Source organism: Frieseomelitta varia, unplaced genomic scaffold, assembly GCF_011392965.1.
Source record: "Frieseomelitta varia isolate USP_RPSP 00005682 unplaced genomic scaffold, Fvar_1.2 scaffold_289, whole genome shotgun sequence".
NCBI classification, from domain to species: domain Eukaryota; kingdom Metazoa; phylum Arthropoda; class Insecta; order Hymenoptera; family Apidae; genus Frieseomelitta; species Frieseomelitta varia.
In genome coordinates this window covers 242,432-262,129 of record NW_025110022.1, presented here as the reverse complement: position 1 = coordinate 262,129, position 19,698 = coordinate 242,432, and the positions used below count along the sequence as shown (strand labels likewise).

At 42.5% G+C, this 19,698-nt stretch overlaps 1 protein-coding gene and 1 long non-coding RNA gene across 8 annotated transcripts in view; both read left to right on the top strand.

Moving 5' to 3' along the window:
- The first annotated feature begins 1,131 nt into the window (after nt 1-1,131).
- Nucleotides 1,132-2,476, top strand: LOC122529485. The gene is made up of 3 exons (XR_006306815.1): nt 1,132-1,543; nt 1,738-1,861; nt 1,931-2,476. It is a non-coding gene; the product is annotated as an uncharacterized LOC122529485 (long non-coding RNA).
- A 12,618-nt stretch (nt 2,477-15,094) lies between these two features.
- LOC122529480 (pituitary homeobox x) overlaps nt 15,095-19,698 on the top strand; it is a 46,539-nt gene continuing 41,935 nt past the window's right edge. For 2 of the 7 annotated variants that reach the window (XM_043655648.1, XM_043655646.1), the window contains exon 1: nt 15,095-17,519. In XM_043655648.1, coding sequence (XP_043511583.1) covers nt 17,228-17,519 — 292 coding nt within the window. In that variant the 5' untranslated portion in view covers nt 15,095-17,227. The remainder of the gene's footprint in view (nt 17,520-19,698) is intronic. The other 5 variants (XM_043655647.1, XM_043655649.1, XM_043655650.1 and 2 more) reach the window with 5 other exon arrangements.

The window sequence follows — 19,698 nt, the reverse complement described above, 5'->3', positions numbered from 1 at the left end:
GAGGATGTGAAGTAAAATGGTGATATTGCGATTCAAAATGGTCGACGAATTGTAAGCACGCGTTAATTCCCTGGCGAGAGATAATGAACGACCGCGGATTGGTTTATTGCCGATCAAGTTAGCGAAACACGATAGATTGTTGACACGTTTTACGTTTCTCGAAAGAAATTTGTATGTGTTCGTTCGTGAAACACGACGGATATTTGTTCGTGCATCGTCGTTGGAAAATTTTCGAATGTTTTGAAAAGTCTATGATTGAAATCATCAAGCTTTTACCTAAATAGGATGATTTGATAATATAAATGAAATGAATTAAATAGCCTTAAATAGTGGAAATTTAAAACTATTAAAAATTAATGCTCGCGTCATACATTATCAGATTATTAAAAATCCCACTAATTGATGTTTATATATATTTTCAACGTAAATCCGGTTTTGATCTGCTAAAAAAAATGACAAGCAATGAATCGTCTACTTCAGACAAAATACACCTTCGAAATAAAATAAAATTTTTCATATTTCGAATTCTTTTCGACCATCGATATTCCCAATATTAGATCATCAAGCCAATCAGAGTTAATAATTTATATAAACGTTCATTTCATACTCGATCGAGGAAAATCCAATTCTATTTCTCCGATCGATCTTCCGGTCGTCAGATTTCACTGTACGCTGCAACATCCCCCGAATGATTCGTTACATTTTCGGTCAATTATATGGGCGCCGAGCGTACGACTTGATTTTGATAAATGACGGGTGTAGGGTGGCGCGCGGGAGGGTGTAAGAATTTAAGGAACCGATGGTTCGGTTCGCATGCCACGCAGGAGGAATTCAAGCATGAACGCTCGTCTTTTCGCAACGACGAAAGGCGACTATGCATCGAACTCGGGGGTGGAGGGTGTCGTTCATCATTTCATTGCGGAGGCAAGCCAGAATATTCATAGACTACACTTCTCAGCCCCCTCAAACCCATGGCATCCCTCATCAGAAAAAGAGCTCGGTTCTCCACTGAAGAGAGAGAGAGAGAGAGAGAGAGAGAGAACGAAGGTAGAAGGGGTCGTGATATATGACAGGCCAGCACGTGGCTCGTTTCACACCTTCTTACAATCTTTGTCTTCACTGTCTTCGTGGAAGGAACTTATCTTTATGTCGGTCCTTGAACGTACTTTCTGTACACATGTATACCTAACTGCATAATACGTGTGTGTACATCCTCGCATTCTTCAGCACGGAGAACATTATCGTCGTGACGCTCGACTCGTTACTCTCCTTTATTTTTTCCCTTATTGCCGTCAGTTAAACAACAGCCGGGGAATCGCGTACCTTTTAACTTTACCTCCGCGATTTCGTGGTTTATGCCTGCTGTTTCTCTTACACGAATTCCATCGAGTTGAAGTTATCGTTAGCTGTAGTTTGGACTTTCTTCGAGAGAGATTCTTCACGAAATTTACTTGTTAATGGAGTTTTTAATTAGTTTGCACAATTTTCCTGCGTTGTTGTAGACGTTTATTATAATCATCTATGTGCCAATCGATCGTACGTGGTGCGTTTACGAAATAATTACTAAAATTACGATTAATTTTCTGCGTGCTCGAGTGTTTTAATTTAATTTCCGATCGTTCAAGTCTTTACATTCGACAGTGTTTCGATATTTAGATATTTTTTAATAGAAATTACTCTGTTTGTTGTGCAGTAACCACTTCGATGACTAATAATTGCAATCTTTTTAAAAAATAGATGGTCTCACGAACGAGCAGACGTTACAATTTTAGGTCGTACATCTGCTTAAATGAGGATATTATCAAGCATAATCAGGGGGCTGTGTTTAATTGGCAGCAAGGGTTAATGGTACCAAGTAGAGGTACACCTTTTAATGCTTTTTATAGGAATATTAAGATCAGTGAAAATAGGATGGGGATAATTATTTTAGGTACAGGATGCTTAATCCAAGCCACAGAGGGCAAATAATTTGCGGCATCACCTAAGCCATTGTAAGTTATGCTGAGCTTCAGGTTAAATGAATTCTCCAGCCCATAGGCAGACGTACAATGCTTTTCCGGTCATTATTATCCACATAAGAGATTACTAGGGGACCATTACAAAACTGTGCCTGCAATGCTCCTTCAAATCCCGCAATGATATATTAGTAACCCGCGGTATACTTATTTGTAATCGTACAAGTGGAGAACCAGGCATAACAAGATCTTCTCTTCTTTTTTTTTTTTTTTTTTATAGAACTTACTGAACAATTTTTATAGAAATGTAGGTCACTGGGATTTGATGCACGAATAATAGATAAATTATAGAGAGTGATATCATCCGCAATTTTGTTTCTGCATCTGTAATTCCAAAAATTTTCTTAATAGGCAATTGCGTTTAAATTTAGTGCGATATTTTATTTTTATTATTAATACATTTTTTTTTTAGACAAATCTTAGTTTAGCAAAATTTCATGCTAAAAATTAGAGACTGTATGAAACGTCTTCGTTGAACGTTTTAAAAAATAATTAAATAACAATTACTTTTTAAATTTTATTATTCGTTTCAAATCTAAACATTTATACACTGATTGCAATTAAGGAAGTAGATTCCCTAAATTCCATTTAATTCATACAAGATAACTAAATATACAAAATTTACGATAAAACAAATATGGTAGATTAAAAAAAACGAAGAAATCCTGAAGAAAAATGTTTATAAAAATCCACACTTCCGGTCCACTGAAAGAATCATTCCCTTAAAATCAAAAAAAAAAAAGCAGAGAAAAAGAATTAACAAATTTCTCCAATTGATTACTCTCACTCGCGGTCGCTATTCCGAGAAACAAGTGTCGTCGTCTCTACTGAAACAATCGGAGACCGTTTCACTCGATCCTTTTTCGCCGATCGACGAGTCACCGAAAATGGGCAGAAACTCGGGTAACAACAACGAGAACAGCGACAAGGTCAACAACAACAACGGAAAGGAGAAACGATAATATCGACGAGAGACGTACGAAGCGTTTCTTCTTCGCACTGTGTTCACCGGCACCGAGAAAGACAGAGAGCTGCCATGTTGAATATCGCGCCAGGCACCGCCCCGAACTCGCCCTCCGATTGGCCAGCGTAGTCACGGGACCAACGCGCGTGGTGGGGGTAAGCTCTCTTCTCAATTCTCCGCGCTGCACACAGTCGCAGCGCATACTCCGTCACACGCACAGGCCGCTGCACGTACTCGCACACACGTGCTAATTTTATTCTCTCATACAAACACGTGTCCCCAACAAACTTGAAACGAAACGTTCACCAACGTGCACGCTATTGTGTAGGCAGGCGCGTGTAGTAGTACGGACACGTTGTCACGTAAACTGAGAGACGTTTGTGCGCGAGCGTGCGTACATATATATACCAACCACCTACGACGAAGTAATTTCGTGGAGGTCTGCAGCTTCTCCTCGGTTTGTCAGGGTCGAATCGGGGGCAGCAACGCGTCTCCAACTGGATAGATCGTAATTTCAAGGATACTTCGTGCTCTGATTTCGTGGCCCGCTTCCCATATCGAACGGCAGATTTTTGTGTTTCAAATCGGCGACGTCTGTCTTTACGCGGTGTCCCTTGTTGTTTCGGGGTGAGACGCGTTGGAAACGACGGTTCGAGAAGCTTCGAAGATATTCCACTTTACCGTCGTTAGCTATTCTGTCTAACTACGTACGATTTCTACTCTTGCAAACTAAATTCACAACGATTATTAGCGATAGTAGATTTTACTAGCAATCTGAACGTCAATTAATTGATTCATTCGCCCGTAACTCGGTCACGATTTTTGAACAATTCGGAATTATTTGTCGATGGAAGCTCTTAATCCTACGTGAGAAATTGCGTTAATTTTGACAAAATACAGTTACGAACTACTCGTTCAAGTCACAGTCGATACGATTACACGATTGAACGTTTATCAACGTGAAAATTCAATATTGAACGTTTACCATGTAATCTGATGTTTTATGGTCTTCGCGGTGATAGGAGAGAAACTCATTCACACACGTGCACGTACGTGGATATCCCATAGTTACGATTTGAAGTTTCCAACTTTTTCGCATATCTTATTGTTACCGTTTTTTAACGTCGTACTAACATAACGCCTTTAAAGTCGCTACAACGCGAAAAGAACTATATATACAAGTATTACATTGATTTAGTGTATCATACAGGCCACAACGCGCCTCCCATTCGCGGTTCTTTATTCTACTGTAGTTTTCCGTCGTTGAATTTAACCCTCTGCGAACAGCTGGATTTTTTTTTTTTTTTTTTCTAAGTACATTCGTATTACAGTTTTATTTCGTAGTATTTTTTTAAGCAAATTCAGTCTCACAGAAAGATAGGAGAACAGGAAGTTTAATTATAGGAAACTAGAGAAATTAGTTTGTTAAGTAGTCGATCTACTTTTGCCTTTTTCGGTATTTCATTTTGTTTGAATTAGTGATAAAAAAGAATTGCTCGAACGATCTTTGTATTTTATTTACACAGAAACTTTCATTTACCAAAGATATTACACAGATTCTTTTGTTTCATTCGGATATCTAATACTGAATAACGGTAATTGTAAACATTGACAGTGGAGATCTTTTTGATTCACGACAGCATACCTACCGATCCGTTACATTTTCAAGATCGATGAGCCAGCAATTCTTTCCTCATCGCGGTGTTTTATTTTTCCCGCCACGGTAAACCGTGGTACGGTGAAACGTGATCGTTGAAATTACTAATACTCGTCATTTGCGTACGTTTATTATCTGCAGTGACGTTTAAACGTAACCAACGTGTCCCGTTCGTTTTCACTCGGATTAGTCACGTACGGGACTCGAACATTTGCCAATAATAAAAAACTTGCTTATCTTGCACGCCTCTCTTTATCCTCTTAATCTCGACCAGTGCCCATTAATCTACCAATGCAATAACGGTAATAATTTTTTTATCAACAGTTGGAAAAGATTCGCGATGTTTTGTATTTTTCTATGCCCTTCTCTCCTCTCTCGTTTTTTTATGTAATTTTTCAGCACTGTGTTTTTCCGTGACAATTTTTTCCTACATTTTAGAACATTCGACGCGACAGATCGCGCGGCTTGATAAATTTCGCTATCATATCGATGACTGCTAAATTTTAAAACGGCCAGTCTCTCATCGGAGAAATCGACGAAAAAATAAAAAAGGAATGTTGCTTCTTTGTTTTTCACGCGAAGTTTGTTAAAACGGATTTTTCTATTAAATTCGTCTTGTTGCACAAAATTTCGCTCATTTAATGTTATTGGAATTTGGACTTTACGTTTGTAAATAATTCTCAGTCTAGATCGATGGTATAGGATGCTCAACAGCAGACAGATATTATAATAACAATGAGAGGAATGAACAGACAGTAACTATAGACGGTTAACGTAATAAGAAAAAGTAAATGTGAATGTATACTTATACGTGGAGCCGTTTAAAGGAACTGCGATATACGCGGTGGCGGAGCAGAGACTTCTTTGTGATTGAAAATTGATGGAGTGGAATCAAGAGGGCTGAAAGAGGTCGGCTGAGGGGATGAGGGAGCTGGTGGTTCATTTATCAAAACACGCAAAAGGGTGATGCCGTTTACACGTGCATGTAAAATTCCGAGGTAAAAAGATGGATGATACCAGGTAAAAAATACCTTCAATAAAGGTAGAACTGTATTCGCTACTGGAGAATTATCCCCATAAAATAGAACCTCTGTAACCTTCGTAACTCTGTTCATTAAATTCGAAACGTTCTGAACGAAAAAGTTTTAAACAACGCCGGCGACGGATTTCTCGTGTTGACATTTTTGGAAATTTTCGATTATTGGCGACGAAATTTTACCAATCTCTTTGGCGTTCTTGAAATACTTTTCTAAATTTCTCGCCTCTGCTTCCCTACCGTGTGAAACTTATTATTGCTGGATGTATTTACCTTTCACTGCATAAATCCCTTTGTCTCTGGATTTATCAAATTTCGCTCACGATTGCAACACGATTCTGCATAAAACGATATCGCGTATGATTTACGACCATTTTGATTTTCGTTTAGTCATCGCGAGGTAACGATCACGGTGTGGCATTAATCTCGCGACGAAATTTTCAAAAATAAAGGAGATACAGGAAAAGAAACACAAGACGAGATACGATTACACGCAGCTGAACGCGATACGTGCCAAATTCGTGGATATTTTTGAAAGAATCGTGGATAGATTTACGGTTAAAATCGGCTCCATTGAAAGCTCGTTAACGAGATCGTTCGCTCTAATGCCACTAAGCCGTACTATCGCCGAAAGGCTGACCGAGTAAGAAGCCAAGTTTTCGCCTACTTTCCGTTCATCTTAAACAGGATTAACCTTAAACTGAGAATAATCCTTGCCGTATAATCGGCCTCGGCAGGGATAGCACCGAATCGACCAATTTCAGCTACACGCGTTCTCATTTCCCCTCTAATTGATTAACATGGTACGTACAGTGTTCAACGTCTCGTCGTATCCATCTTTTTCATTTAAGAAGGATTTTTAATTTTCTAATCCGAGACGTGGGTAAAACGCTCTCTGTCAGAGAGAACAAACTTAAACAAGTAAAACTCATGGCTTGAAATCTTCTGAAAAGAATTGTCAGTTTGATGACTTTTGATTCATACCTCTAATTAAAAAAAAAAAAAAAAAAAAAAAAAAAAGACACTCGTCCACGTATTTTGGAGCTACGAGACTATAGGTGTTTCTGGCTGCAAGCAGTTACAGTAACAATACCGAGAATAATGCGACACTTACCGAGCAATCTGAAAGAAGCAGAGGCGGCGCGAAGAGGGTTGGAATTTTCAGTGGAACGAGAGAGGCAAGTGCCCCGCGAACGATTAGGAAATTTTTAATAAGCCAAGACACGAAAGGAAGCGTTTCTTGATAGAGCTGGTCGCAGCCGGCTGGTTAGACCTCCCCTCGCCTGTACCATCCCTTCCCAGACTGTTGGCATCCCTCCTTTTCTTACCCCAAACGTGCCGGCCGAGCGTGAGGGGGTTGAAAACCGCTCCGCCCAGCCACGTGACTGTCGGTCGGCCAGGGGGTTGGTGGCCAGAAGGGAGCTTAGAAAGAGACGGGACTAGCACCACCAGCTTCAACACCAACGCCGTACTCCCACCCCTTCGACGCTATGCTCGATTCTCTCTCTAGACCCTCTTTCCTCTTCCGTTGGTCGGCTTCTCGACGACTTTATGCCTCATAAAAATGATATAAAATTTGTAAAGACGGAGCGGCGTAACGACCGAACAGCTTCGTCGTATAGAGTGGGAGATGAGGGTAAGGCTCAAGAAAAAGGAAGAGCCGAGAGGTGCCGAGGGGAGGAAACGAGGAACGACGTTGGTTTCTCCCGCGGGGAATCGGGGTAGTAAACGAAATCGAAGCAGAGCAAGGAGCAGGCCAGGCCGACCGTGTGTAATACCGTCGTGTGTATAGCGTCCTTGACACTAGGCGATATGATTCCGCGCCAAGATAAAAATCCAGCCGTTTGGGAAACTTTGAAAATCTACGACGAAAATCCCGTCCTCGTTTCCCTTTCCATCGATCGAGTCTAGATTTCCATGTGTTTGCCTGTGTTTTAAATTTTGTGAAACAGCGCGAGGATTTTGTTTCTTTTGTTATTATTGTAACAAGGCTGTTTATCAGACGATCATTTATAAAGGATTCGAGAAAACGATTGGTCGATCGCCGTATTGATTGATCGATCGCGTTCGCGATCGCAGGGAATTATCAATTACGCGCGCCACGCGGTTCATTTTTACGCCGATGCATCTTTATCACGATGAACATTGTTTTTCTTTTTTTTACAACGTGCAATAAATTAAATATATATTTATCTCGCTGTTGGTTAATGAAAGAAAAAAACACACAACAACAAAATATCTCGCAACGGTTATAAATTATTTTGCCAATCGTGCGCGTATCTTTCTTGGAATTCCTCATGATTGGTAGATTAAAATATCCTTATCCTTTTCGTAGATCTTGCGTTTATCTAGCTAGTAGATTTAATTGACTAATCTATATCTAATTGTAGTAATTGTGATGATCTGTCGTACCGAGACAAATTCAAAGTTCTGTCCTGAAAGTTTCTTAGCTTAACTATTTTAGGTTTCTTAACTTTGGCACGAAGAATTATTGAAATGATTCGATTTCTTCTGATCACGCCGTGGCGTGAAAGTGATAGAAATTTTCACAAGAGGATCTTCCATCAAACGGAATGATCAAAGGAAATCTAATTAACTCCGAAAAATTACTGAATGAAAATGGCCACAGAATAGAGAATTACTTCGGTGACTGAAAATGTCCATTTTGGAAATATCTCTTTTTTGCAAAAGTGTAGATAATATAGAGTTATACAAAATCGATATACAACAGAATCAAAATGGCCAAAGAACGGGAAATATTTCAGTGACTGAAAATGTTTATTTTGGAGTCAAAATATCTTTCTTTCGCAAAAGTACAGACAATATAGAGTTATAGAGAATCGTATATACAACAGAATCAAAATTACTGAATCACAATGACCAAAGAACGAGGAATTGAAAATGTCTAAACTCTCACTAATGAAAACAAAACAGACAATATAGAACAAAAGACAATCAAAATTACTGAATCAAAATGGCCAAAGAATGGAAAATGTCTCAGCGACTGAACATGTCTAAATTCTTAGTAACAAAACCACCTTTCTTTTGCTAAAGGGCAACGTAAGAATTATACAAAATTGTGTATGCAATATTTTTCATTTCCAATCTCTCAATTTCGCGATGCTCGAGATCTCGGCTGCGAGTGAGCGTGAAACGAGATGGCTAGGTCGCCGCAAATGGCTAACAAAAAGGAGTCGAAATAATCGATTGAAGCCTGCAATAAACGTCTCTCACGAGATGCGTATCAATCGCATCGGTGAAAAATAGGAGTATGAGAAAGAACGTGAATGAGAAAGAACGAGGCGCGAGGACATTCGAGGGAAAGTGCGGCCATTTACATATCTTCGCCGGTACCAGTGACGACGGTGAACAACGGTCACGGTTCTTTGTTCGATTCTCGTGACAAGAGAGCAGGTACACACAAAGAAACACGTTATCGTGGCACAGATACGAATCTCGAGAACGATATTACCAGCGAAATATCGATTGTTTGCCTTACGGACGCTTTACTATCGCTAATAAAACACGGTCGACTCGTGTCGGCAGCAATTGATCTGCCTCGTACTGATAGATCCTTTATAGTAACCGCGCCGACGACCAGCTGTTTATCTAGACTCCGTTATGTTAAATAGACGGCCCGATGGTTCCTCTCTCCCTTGGAAAAAAAGGAAACTGGGTTGAAATTTAGAGGCGAGAAACTTTCGGACCGCGGCAGAAGGGAGTAAACGCGATCGATTTAAACGCTGAAACATCACAGTTTCGCTCGGCGAACCGCGGTTTATTGTCTTATCGTTGTAAAATCGTTGCTGTCACGCCGATAAGTTATATTATTAATGACATATTCGTGATAGTAATTCGTTTTTTCTTTTTTCTTTTTTTTTCCCTCCTTTTTTTTAATTACAGAAATAACTCAATGCCACAATGATACTCTGTTTTGGAGTTACTCGTGAAAACAAATTCTGAAATTTTGTTTACAGTACGTTCATTTAAAATATCGTTGATTGACTCATTTTCGATTCAATTTTTTTTTTTTTTTTTCAACGTCGAATACGGAAAAATTTTCATCATTGGTACGGTTCGATTTTACATTAAACGAAAAGACTGAAAATTTCCTCCCGTTGTTTAAACAGAAGCAAGATTTAAAAATTCGAGGACCACCGTAGGTTAAATTGTAGATTAATGCGAACACATTTTGACGCGTGTAACTTATAAATCCGATGAAGGAACGTATGTAACTCGGAGCATGTCCACGAAATAAGGACACGTACGAGCGTTGAAATAAATTCAATTTCGTTGATTTCTCTGTAATAACGACAACAAGCACCTAAGCAAGGAGCAGGTCTTATAAAAGTAAGCTGTCAGAAGACAAATCGTAGGATTCGAACAGTATAAATCTCACGACTCTCGTCATGAACCTCTCTCCTGAAAGTCTTAACATTTCGTCGGCGGGCTGGATCACAAGGAGAGCAAGATTCCATGGAACTATAACCGTTCCGAGACCTCTATGAAACTTTCTTCTCGATCACTTTCGAAATTCTCGACTCTGGTATAATGATTCACGTAAAAATTAAATTCCACGTTGCTCGGAAATAATATTATCACTTGTGTAATTTACTCTCGTAATATTTGTACTTGACACTAATGCTTGTTGCGCTAATATTTCCTGCGCGTGACAATTTAATAGTAATAATTTTGCAATTTTATTTTTACAATAGATAAGATAGGCAATCTACCTTTCGGCAAAATAATCGGCCATTTGGCGATGTTTGAATAACGTTAAACGTCAATCGAATAGTTAAGGTACATCGAAGTCCCGCTGTTAAACGCGTAACCAGCCATTCGTAGCTGATAAATGTCTATCTTATCCTTTTATGACATCCCGGCAATAACTGAGTTTATAGGTGATCTCGTTTCACCGATTTCAAGCAAATGACAAGTATAAATAACAATGGTGGCGCATTAGAGGGACAATTAGAAGGCCAATTTTTATTAGATGTCAGTTATAGCAGCATGATTTAAGAATTCTGACAGAAGTCATTGGAAAAATGTCTAAAATCTCGTGTAAACGTGACATCAGCTCGTTCTCGTATAAAAATTGAAACGTGTTGATGTTCGTCAAAAATTGATTGAAATAAATGTGAAACAGAATTCACAGAGACCAGCTCAATTGCAAATTAATACCGTGATGAAACATTTACGCGCACGGTGTGAGAAATGTGCTGTCACTTGGCTGATTCGTCACGGCTGTTTCTACTTAAATTCCTCTCTACGCGTGTGTACTGGATACCTAACGCACGAGCGTGTAAAAAGAAAAAAGAAAAAATGAAAACAAAACAACGAGCAGCAATTTATTCTCTTCCCGAAATTCCCGTTAATTTCATAATCGTGCGATTTGATTCCGCGATATCATCCATGGAGGCAACTATGAATAGTCGGTGACTGTGCGGTAGTTACACGTTCGGGTCAGCCGCAAAGCCCGGGCTGTCGATCGGCTGCACCCGCAGATAATCTATAATCCTTCAATTGCTACCGCATTACAATAAATAGGAATATTGTACATATTCATATATTTCCCCTGGTGTTTCATTTCGCATAAACGGAGCCAATACCATCCGTGGAATACCTCGACACGATACGCGGCTGCGGTGACGCGACGCGACGGTGTTACCTCGTTGCAAATTAGGTATTATTCGCCGAAACAGGTACTTGTTTAATTCCTTCTTCTCTTCTGTGTTTTGTCTTCTCACGGACGTTGTGGAATTTCGAAAAAAATTCGGGGCAACAAAAAGAAAGCCCTCCCAAAATTTACTCTCTCTCTCTCGAAGAAGAAGAAGAAGAAGAAGAAAATCAAAAAGTCAAAAGTGGGAAGGAAGAAAGTAAAAAAAAAAAAAAAAAAAGAAAAGAAAAGAGGAGATGGACCAGTGTCAATCAATCGGGGGCGAGTGACTGGAAGCGGTCGCCCATTTGCGGCCGCATTCTTAACAGACACCGATCATTAATTCTCGGCAGGCCGGGAGCCGGGAGCCAGGGACGTCCATAACTCGGTCGGCCGCTTCAAAAATCAGGAAACACTCTGGATGTTACCCTCCCCGCGTCCCTTGGATATCACGAATCCCACCAGCACCGTCGTCTCCCACTATGTTCCATCCAAGTCATACTCACACAAGCGTGCTCGTACGCCCACGCCGCGACGCGGTAGGCGTGGCCACCTTGTCATTTGTCTCCTCTACTTTTGCCGAGGCGTTAGAGGATCCCGGGGATGGCGGTCTGTTCGTACCTTGACGTATGTACTGCCACTACACCGGCCTCCCCCGCTTTTCGTATCGTCGTCGTCGTCGTCGTCGTCGTCGTGGTGCTCGTTGTTCGTTTTCTGCGTGCTCGTCTTCCGACGACTGGCCTTTCTCCTCTTGCTCGCTCCGTTTTCGCCGAGCCTCGTATCCGAGACTTTCTCCCCTTATTTTTTTATTTTTTTATTTTTTTTTTTTCCACCACCGAATCGTACCCTTTGTCATTCGCCGCGTTTATCTCTCTCTCTCTCTCTCTCTCTCTCTCTCTCTTCCTCTTTCTCTCTCTCCTCGTGCTGTTCGTGAGCTTCAGCCTCCTGCTTGGTTTTCTTCGTTGCTAGCACCGTCGATCGACGATCTACTCATTTCCTACGTAACTGCATTCCACCCGATTTAACGCGGTTGTCTCGTGTGGCTTTCGATTCTACGGTGTGACCCGTTGGATACACTAGTTCGAGGTGGATTTTCGGAACAGATCTTGGGAGAATTTTAGAGCGGGTTTTAGAGGCGGTTTTGGAGCAAATTTTGGAATTTTGGAACAGGTTTCAGGTGAAATATGTTTTGGAGCAGTTTTTTTTTTTTTAAAGAATTTTGAGACAAAATCCATTTTGGAGTAAGTTTTTAGAAGGAATTTTGGAGCAAGTTTTAGTAGAAATTTTGGAGCAAGTTTTTAGAAGGAATTTTGGAGCAAATTTTTAGAAGGAATTTTGGAGCAAGTTTTTAGTAGGAATTTTGGAGCAAGTTTTTAGAAGGAATTTCAAATAAGCAATGAACATTTCTTTTCATTTTATACGTTTCGAGTCATTCGTAAATGTAACTTGTAACGAAAAGATACAATTTACAAGTTACAAACGTTGCACCTAAATTAGAAATTTACAACAAACGCCTGTTATTTTCGTTCCTATCAATTTTGAACGAGTTACTTTGATACGAAATATGTTGACGATAAAATAAATAATATCGCCAATCGATAAAAAACGAACATAAAGAACAATTTCTCCCTGTACGTGTGTTCAATAAAATGTCGCGCGTACATTCCCTCTTTTTAGCAGAAATATCTATTGCCTGTGTCCTATTATCTACTATCGATTGCCACTCTTATTAATTAATTAGTATGCCGGAATGCGCGATTAATTAATCCCACGCTTTTCGATCGGGGCTTAAGTTATTTTTACGAGCAGGGCATCGTCGGGATTCGATAAGACGCACGTAGATAAAAAAAAAAACACTGCTTGGAATATGCCGATCTCAACGGTCAATTTCATTTCTGGAATTTTTTTATAAACTGATTAGACTCCACTGTTGCTTTTTTCCAATCGTTGTTTGGAAGATCAAACAATGAAGTGAAACTAAACAATGCGCGTTTCACCCTGTATACTCGTGAAGTCTTTCATTTTTTGATTTTAACCCTTTAAAACTTTTTTTTTCATATCATCCACCGTAATTTATTTATGAAGTAGTATCACTTCGAATAAAATGACGCGGCATTTGGGAATAATCATCCTGTTGAAATTTAGTTGATTGTATTTTGACGTCGTTTAGGTTTAAAGCGATCGTTAACGTGCATTTTCTAGAACAGCTATAGTTTATAGGAATTATTATTAATGGCACATACGATAGTATTTCAGTCTCCGAGAAAAGAAATATTTTCTATCGTTTTATAAATTTCCGTAGGAAGCGATGAGAAATGTCTAATTTAATTTTGTGAATTAATCCGAATTTCCTCTTTTGAAATTCTTTTGTTCTTCGTTATTGTAGCTTTCACTCCAAGCGTTTGCTCAGATATTACACTATTAACATTATTACATCGTACAACGCCAAACGTGCATCTACATTCCTTATAATTATATTTATATTATATCAATATCTTTATATAATATTTATATTTATATTAATACCTTTATAATTATATTTATATTATAAAAAAAATATATAAGATATGATGTCTCCTTGGAAGGGACAGTCGAGGGTTGAATCTGAAACTCGATGACACAAGTTCGCGCGACGCGGGAGAAAGTTGTTCCGTGAAATGAAAAAGATCGTAAAAAGTTTGCGAATTCTAATTCCCGAAGGTGGCCAAGAGTTTCCTATTTTATAAACAAAAAAAGACATTCTACGCGGGACGCGGGTGGCGATCGTTTCGACGGAGTTTGCAGTGAACGCGCGACACACCTCTCCGTGTCGCTCGAAACGCCCAGCACAGAGGCAGTCCGAGTCTATGAAGATGGGTATTTGCTTCGACAGATAAGACGAGCGATAACTGCATACTGCTCCACACGAATCGCGGTATCTCGGCAAAGATTTTTCCACGTTCTATTTAAATTTTACAGTGGCAAGATGGCGGCGGCGGCGAACGATCAAACGTAACCGCGGGAACGACCGATCGTCATCGATCCTCCATCGGGATCATTAAAGCCGTGTGCCAAGTTTCTTAATAAAAAAGAAGCTGGTTCCACGTGTTCTCGCTCGCTCCCGAAACGAAGAAGAAGAATGTACACGAACGAGCAGATGATAAGTACGTGGAAGGAGAATGGCAGATCGTGGAGCGTGTCGTTGGAGATTAAAGCGACGCATGACGATCCAAGGCGACAAACGTCAACGGAAAGAAACAAACGATAATCAGAAGGTGGTCACGGCGGCGCGGAGAGGAGCGGAAGAGAGAAAGGAAATGCAGAGGGGCTGGTGTGCGTGGTGTGCGTGGTGGATCGCGAGGGAGAGACGAGAGAGATCGGGAGAGTGGACGTAGGGGAGGGGCGACTCGGACGTCGTTGGAGGGGCGTCGTTTACAAGTGGGGGTAGATGAAGAGAGGTGCGTCGACGATACCGAACATAGGCGAACCGGTGACTGTTTCGAACAGGACTGGGACGGGAAAGAGAGGCACAGGCGTGAGAGATCGCGGCAGCGAGGGAACGAGACGAAACGCGCGGCGATATTGAGTAGGGGTGGTAAGCAGTGTGTGTGTGTGTGTGTGTGAGAGAAATAGAGAGAAAGAGAGAGAGAGAGAAAGAGAGAGAGAGAAAGAGAGAGAGAGTTGCCGGGTGGTCGAATCGAGGGATGTCGGGGACGAGGTGACAGATACAGGCGTGAGAGATCGTGCAACGAGAGACGGGAGAAAGAGAGAGAGAGAGAGAGAGAGAGAGAGCACGGGCGCGTGAGAAAGAGAGAAACGTGGCGAAGGAAGCGAGAGAGGACGAAAACGAGGGGATCCGAGTGGGGAGCGATAGCACGCGAGGGAGAAGGACGCGCGGCGATGGCAACCAGAGGGCAGAGGGATGAAACGAAGCACGAAGACAGGAGAGATCGCTGGCAGCGCGAGCGAGACGGAGCTTCGAGGGAGAGATAACGAGAGCAGGGTGGGAGTGCTGAAGAGAGCTGAAGAGAGATGGAACGGATGGAGGGGAGTAAGAGCGAGCGAGCCAGGGCGAGGCGCAGTCAGACAGTCAGGCAAGCCGCCCGGCAAGCAAGGAAGGCAGACAGGCTAGCAGGCAGCCAGTGCACCAGCCAAGACCACTAGATCCGCTCGGCTTACCGACTTAGAGACTTAAGCCGGCAGGCAGTCCGAAAGGCTCAACCGGCTAAGCCTGGCGGACCCACCTACTACCGACGCGCGGCCACTACACGTTCCATCTACTACGAAAACCGGCTATACTACCGCGACCTGCAGCACCACTCGCGCTTTCTTACGTTTTCCTCTGTCTGTCTTCTTCTCCCTTTCTCTTTCTGTCGCACGCGCTCTCTGCCTGTCTGTCGTTCCTTAACGCCCGTGCCCCGTGAAGGTGAGAAGACCGAGCCAGCGAGACGAGAGGAGCGTAGCCGCCGCGCCACGTTCAACTTGGACCGAAAGGTTCCGCTCGCGGATCGTCGTCATGTCACGGCGCGGAACTCGCGCCCGATTTCCCACGCCGTCGTCGTTGTCGTTGTCGTCGTCGTCGTCGTCGTCGTCGTCGTCGTCAGCTACCGAGTGAACCGCGTGCTTGGTAATCCCTGGTGGAAGTCTCGATGGCGCGTCAACGGTCGCGAGTCCAGTGATATAACGGTATTACGATACGTGTTCGGGGTTGTGTTGCTCGTGTCCTCGCGATACACGACGGTGGTGATACTTCCACGACTGGATATACACGTAAGTTCTCTTTGTGATCGCGGTTCGAACGCGCGACTGGAAAAAGAAAAGAAAAGTGCAGTGATTCGTCGAGAGCCTGGCTGGAGGAAACGTCGAGTTTGTCGATGGATCAAACTTTCCACAGAGTCGAGTAGAGAGAGTACCCGACGAAACAAGTTGGATTCCTTCCACCGATCGACGAGATCAGTGACTAGAAGAAATCGAAGACCGTAAGGTGCAGTAAGAAGCGATCGATGCGCGAACATTACGCGAAACTTGAAATCCTTGTCGTGAAACGAAAAGGATACGAAGATCTGGCAAGGGAGTACCCAAGAAACCAAAGTGTGTGCAATCTACGACGATCATAGTGCGAGCTGGTTTAACCTACTTCTCGTTGCCGCCTATTCCGAATCTCCCACTATTCTCATCGCCAGTCTCTTCGTAGATCCTTACGTAACACGTCGTTTATCGTTCGCGCGATCCGTGGTTGTCCGATTTATCAGTTGCTTCTGCCCGAATAGTGCTGGAGCACGTGCGTGTGAATTCGATCATTTTCTCCGTTCGAACGAGCTGGTCGAGTTTCCCTCTAACAAGTTACGATCCATGAGAACGATCGTTCCGCACCGTCAACGTCATCGCCAATCCGTCGTTGACATCCGCGAAATCACGGCTGAATAGCGACGCGACGGAAGAACGCGGAGAACGCTGGAACGCTGGTCCCCACCTGGTCTGCGAGACGGGTTGCTGTTGCAACCGAACCCTATGACGAGGTTATCCACGAAAAGTAGTCGGCAAACGTTCACTGTGCAAGCACGATCGTTCGCGTCGCTAACGAGAAGTAGTCGAGTGAGCGGAGGAGCCGTGGTTAGTCGATCGGAGGTCTCTTAGCGCTCGGAAAGGAGGAAACGGATGCCTCCAGCCGACGGCCGTCGCCAGTAGTAAAATCGTCGAGCGAGCGGAATCCATCGTCGTCTACCTGCTCGTCGCCGAGGGAACGCGTCGTCGGATGCCTGGTACCTGAGGGAACGCGGATCGCGAACACCACGCGAGAACGCAGCCGACTGACTCGCAGGACGAGCTGATCACGCGCGACGAAACAGCCTCGCGAGGGCTCGCCTGATCTTGCGTCGCGTTGTACAGATCAGTCAACACGACGTTAACCTTCTACAGCATGGAGCGGGGCAGCGGGGGCGGGGGCAGCCTCGAGCTGGCCGGCGGCGGAGGCGGAGGCGGCGGGAACACGGACCTGTGCCTTCAGGATCTCGTGACCGGATCGACGACCGGCCTCTCGGTACAGCATCATCAGCACTCGGCCGCCGCGGCCTCGATGGCCGGCCTACACGGTGACCATCTTCAAGGAACGATGCACCATCACGATATCCACGGGAACTCGCACCACAACGCCTCCATGCTGCACGATTCCAGCCATCAGTTGCACGAGCCGCTGGAGAAGCTGAAACGTGGTGAGTCGGTCACAATATCGAGGGTCGTTCACCGGCCCGTCGTTCTTCTCGTCTCGAGCGAAGGAAACATGACGAACACGAGGGAAACGATCGATGGATACGGATGCTTTCTTGAAGCTTCCTCGGGAGTGGCCAGAGGCTACTTGGTTTCAGTTTTCGGTGGAGGAAAGATCGAGCGAATTTGGAAAGTGACGCGAGTGAAGATTGCGAGAATTCTTCGTTCTTGAGAGCTTTGAGTATTTTACATTTTCTTTGGGTCTTTTCGTTGATCTTACACACTCTGCTTGTTTAAAATTTCTGTAAACAGTCTAGTGGTCAGTGAATGTTGTTTGGCAAGAGTTTATTCTTCTCGTATATGTCGTATGACTAAAGTGAAACTAGATCTTGACGGATTGATCGATATTGTACTGTTTCACGAGTATTATTGTTGTGAGAGGTTTGGTAGTAATGCCTCAGAGTATTATACTCCAATATTACTTGTCGTTCCATTGGAGTGTCTCAAAGCTTCTGCTCAAGATGTTGCTTGACGTTGGTTTTCAGCAACTGCGAGGAAAATGGCCCTGTTGTTGTTGCCTTCTTAATTTCACGCGATGAAACATCAGGGCATTTCAGAGTATCTCTGTGAAACAAAGAAATTGAGAAATAGGTGTCTGGTATTTGCATTCTCTGCATCTGCAAATGTTTATATTCACAGTGAAGCTGAATCACGAATCTGTGATTGTACCATGTTTATCAATTCGTAGAAATCAGCAATATTTATCGCAATACCGTTCATAGAACAATATTTTTGTAATTTACTCTTCGCCATTTCTATCACCGATCATCGTAAATTCCCAAATCACATTTTTGAGGATGCCCATTCTGTTTCAATGTCATCGGTTGCTCCATCTCCAATTTTCAACGCAACGCCAAGTCGTATCAATTGGAAAAAAAAGAAAACAAAAAAAAATCGAAGGATGGAGAATTCAGATTAAATTTAAATTTATAAAGAGAAACATTTCGTAGAAATCCCGTGAAGGGGAGCACGTCAAAAAAGTATAGCAGATACGATCGAAAGTATCGATACGGTGGAAGAACATTGCTTTTCCTCCGGTCGGCTGGCGACAATCGCTTGTAGCGGGCTTGTCAATGCCTCTGATTTCGTTATTTGCGATATCATCGATATTCGAGCGCGACAAATACCTACGCTCTTAACTTCCTGCTCCTAAATCGCGCGCTGCGTCATTCACCCGTTATCAGTGCGTCTTTTCAGAACATCTCGTATATCTAGCAAATTCGCACGTACGACGCACGCAAGGTAAGATTGACGCGTCGCTTTGTTCGTCGATTGTTCGTTGTTGAAACGAGAAAGTCGTGCCGTTTTTTTAAAGAAAAAAAAAGAAAAAAGGTCGAAGAGATGGAACTCGATACGAAAAAAAAGAATAAAAAAAAACTTGGCAGAAGGCTTTTATCAACTTGTGACTTTCTGATATTCATTCTGGTCGACGATAAAACTCTCGATCTGCCTGCGAATTTATTTTACACGCTCGTGACGAAGATTCGAACGCGAAACGTTCGGGTACACGAGCACCTAATCGCGTTTCGTTCGCGTTTTTCTTTCTTTTTTTTTTTTTTTATTTTTCACGCGAGCACGCGGTATAAACAATACGCGACATTTCGGTGAGAATTTCCGAGCGAGATAAAACAACATTGTACGTTGATTTTTGTCAAGTGGCAGCGGTGCGCAGATAAAATATTAGTACAAATAGCTTTGATAAGCACCGCGCCCATCGTGTTATTCCAGCTTTTGATACGGGCTTTGATACACGAAATAAAATTCCGGCCTGGTTCCCTCGCGTTAATTCGATCGTCGTCGAAAAATCGCCGTGAAAACGAATTACACGCGGTACACCAGTAACACTGGTAATCCTTCAAGGACGAGTTGTTAATTATTTAAACGTCCAGATAAACGTTCTCGCGCGTTTACACGGGAGATAAAAAATTTTGAATTACGATGATTATCGAGCGTCGTTGACGCGTTCGAGCGTTCTTCCTTCATTAACATCAGAAACGATTCGTAACGTAGAGACAGGTAGCGGAGAGGTAATTTGCTTCAAGTTTTATTCAAGAATTAAAAGCCGAGTTAAAATTCTTAAAATAAGAGAAACATCTGTAACTCTACATTTTCCAAAGTTTCCCC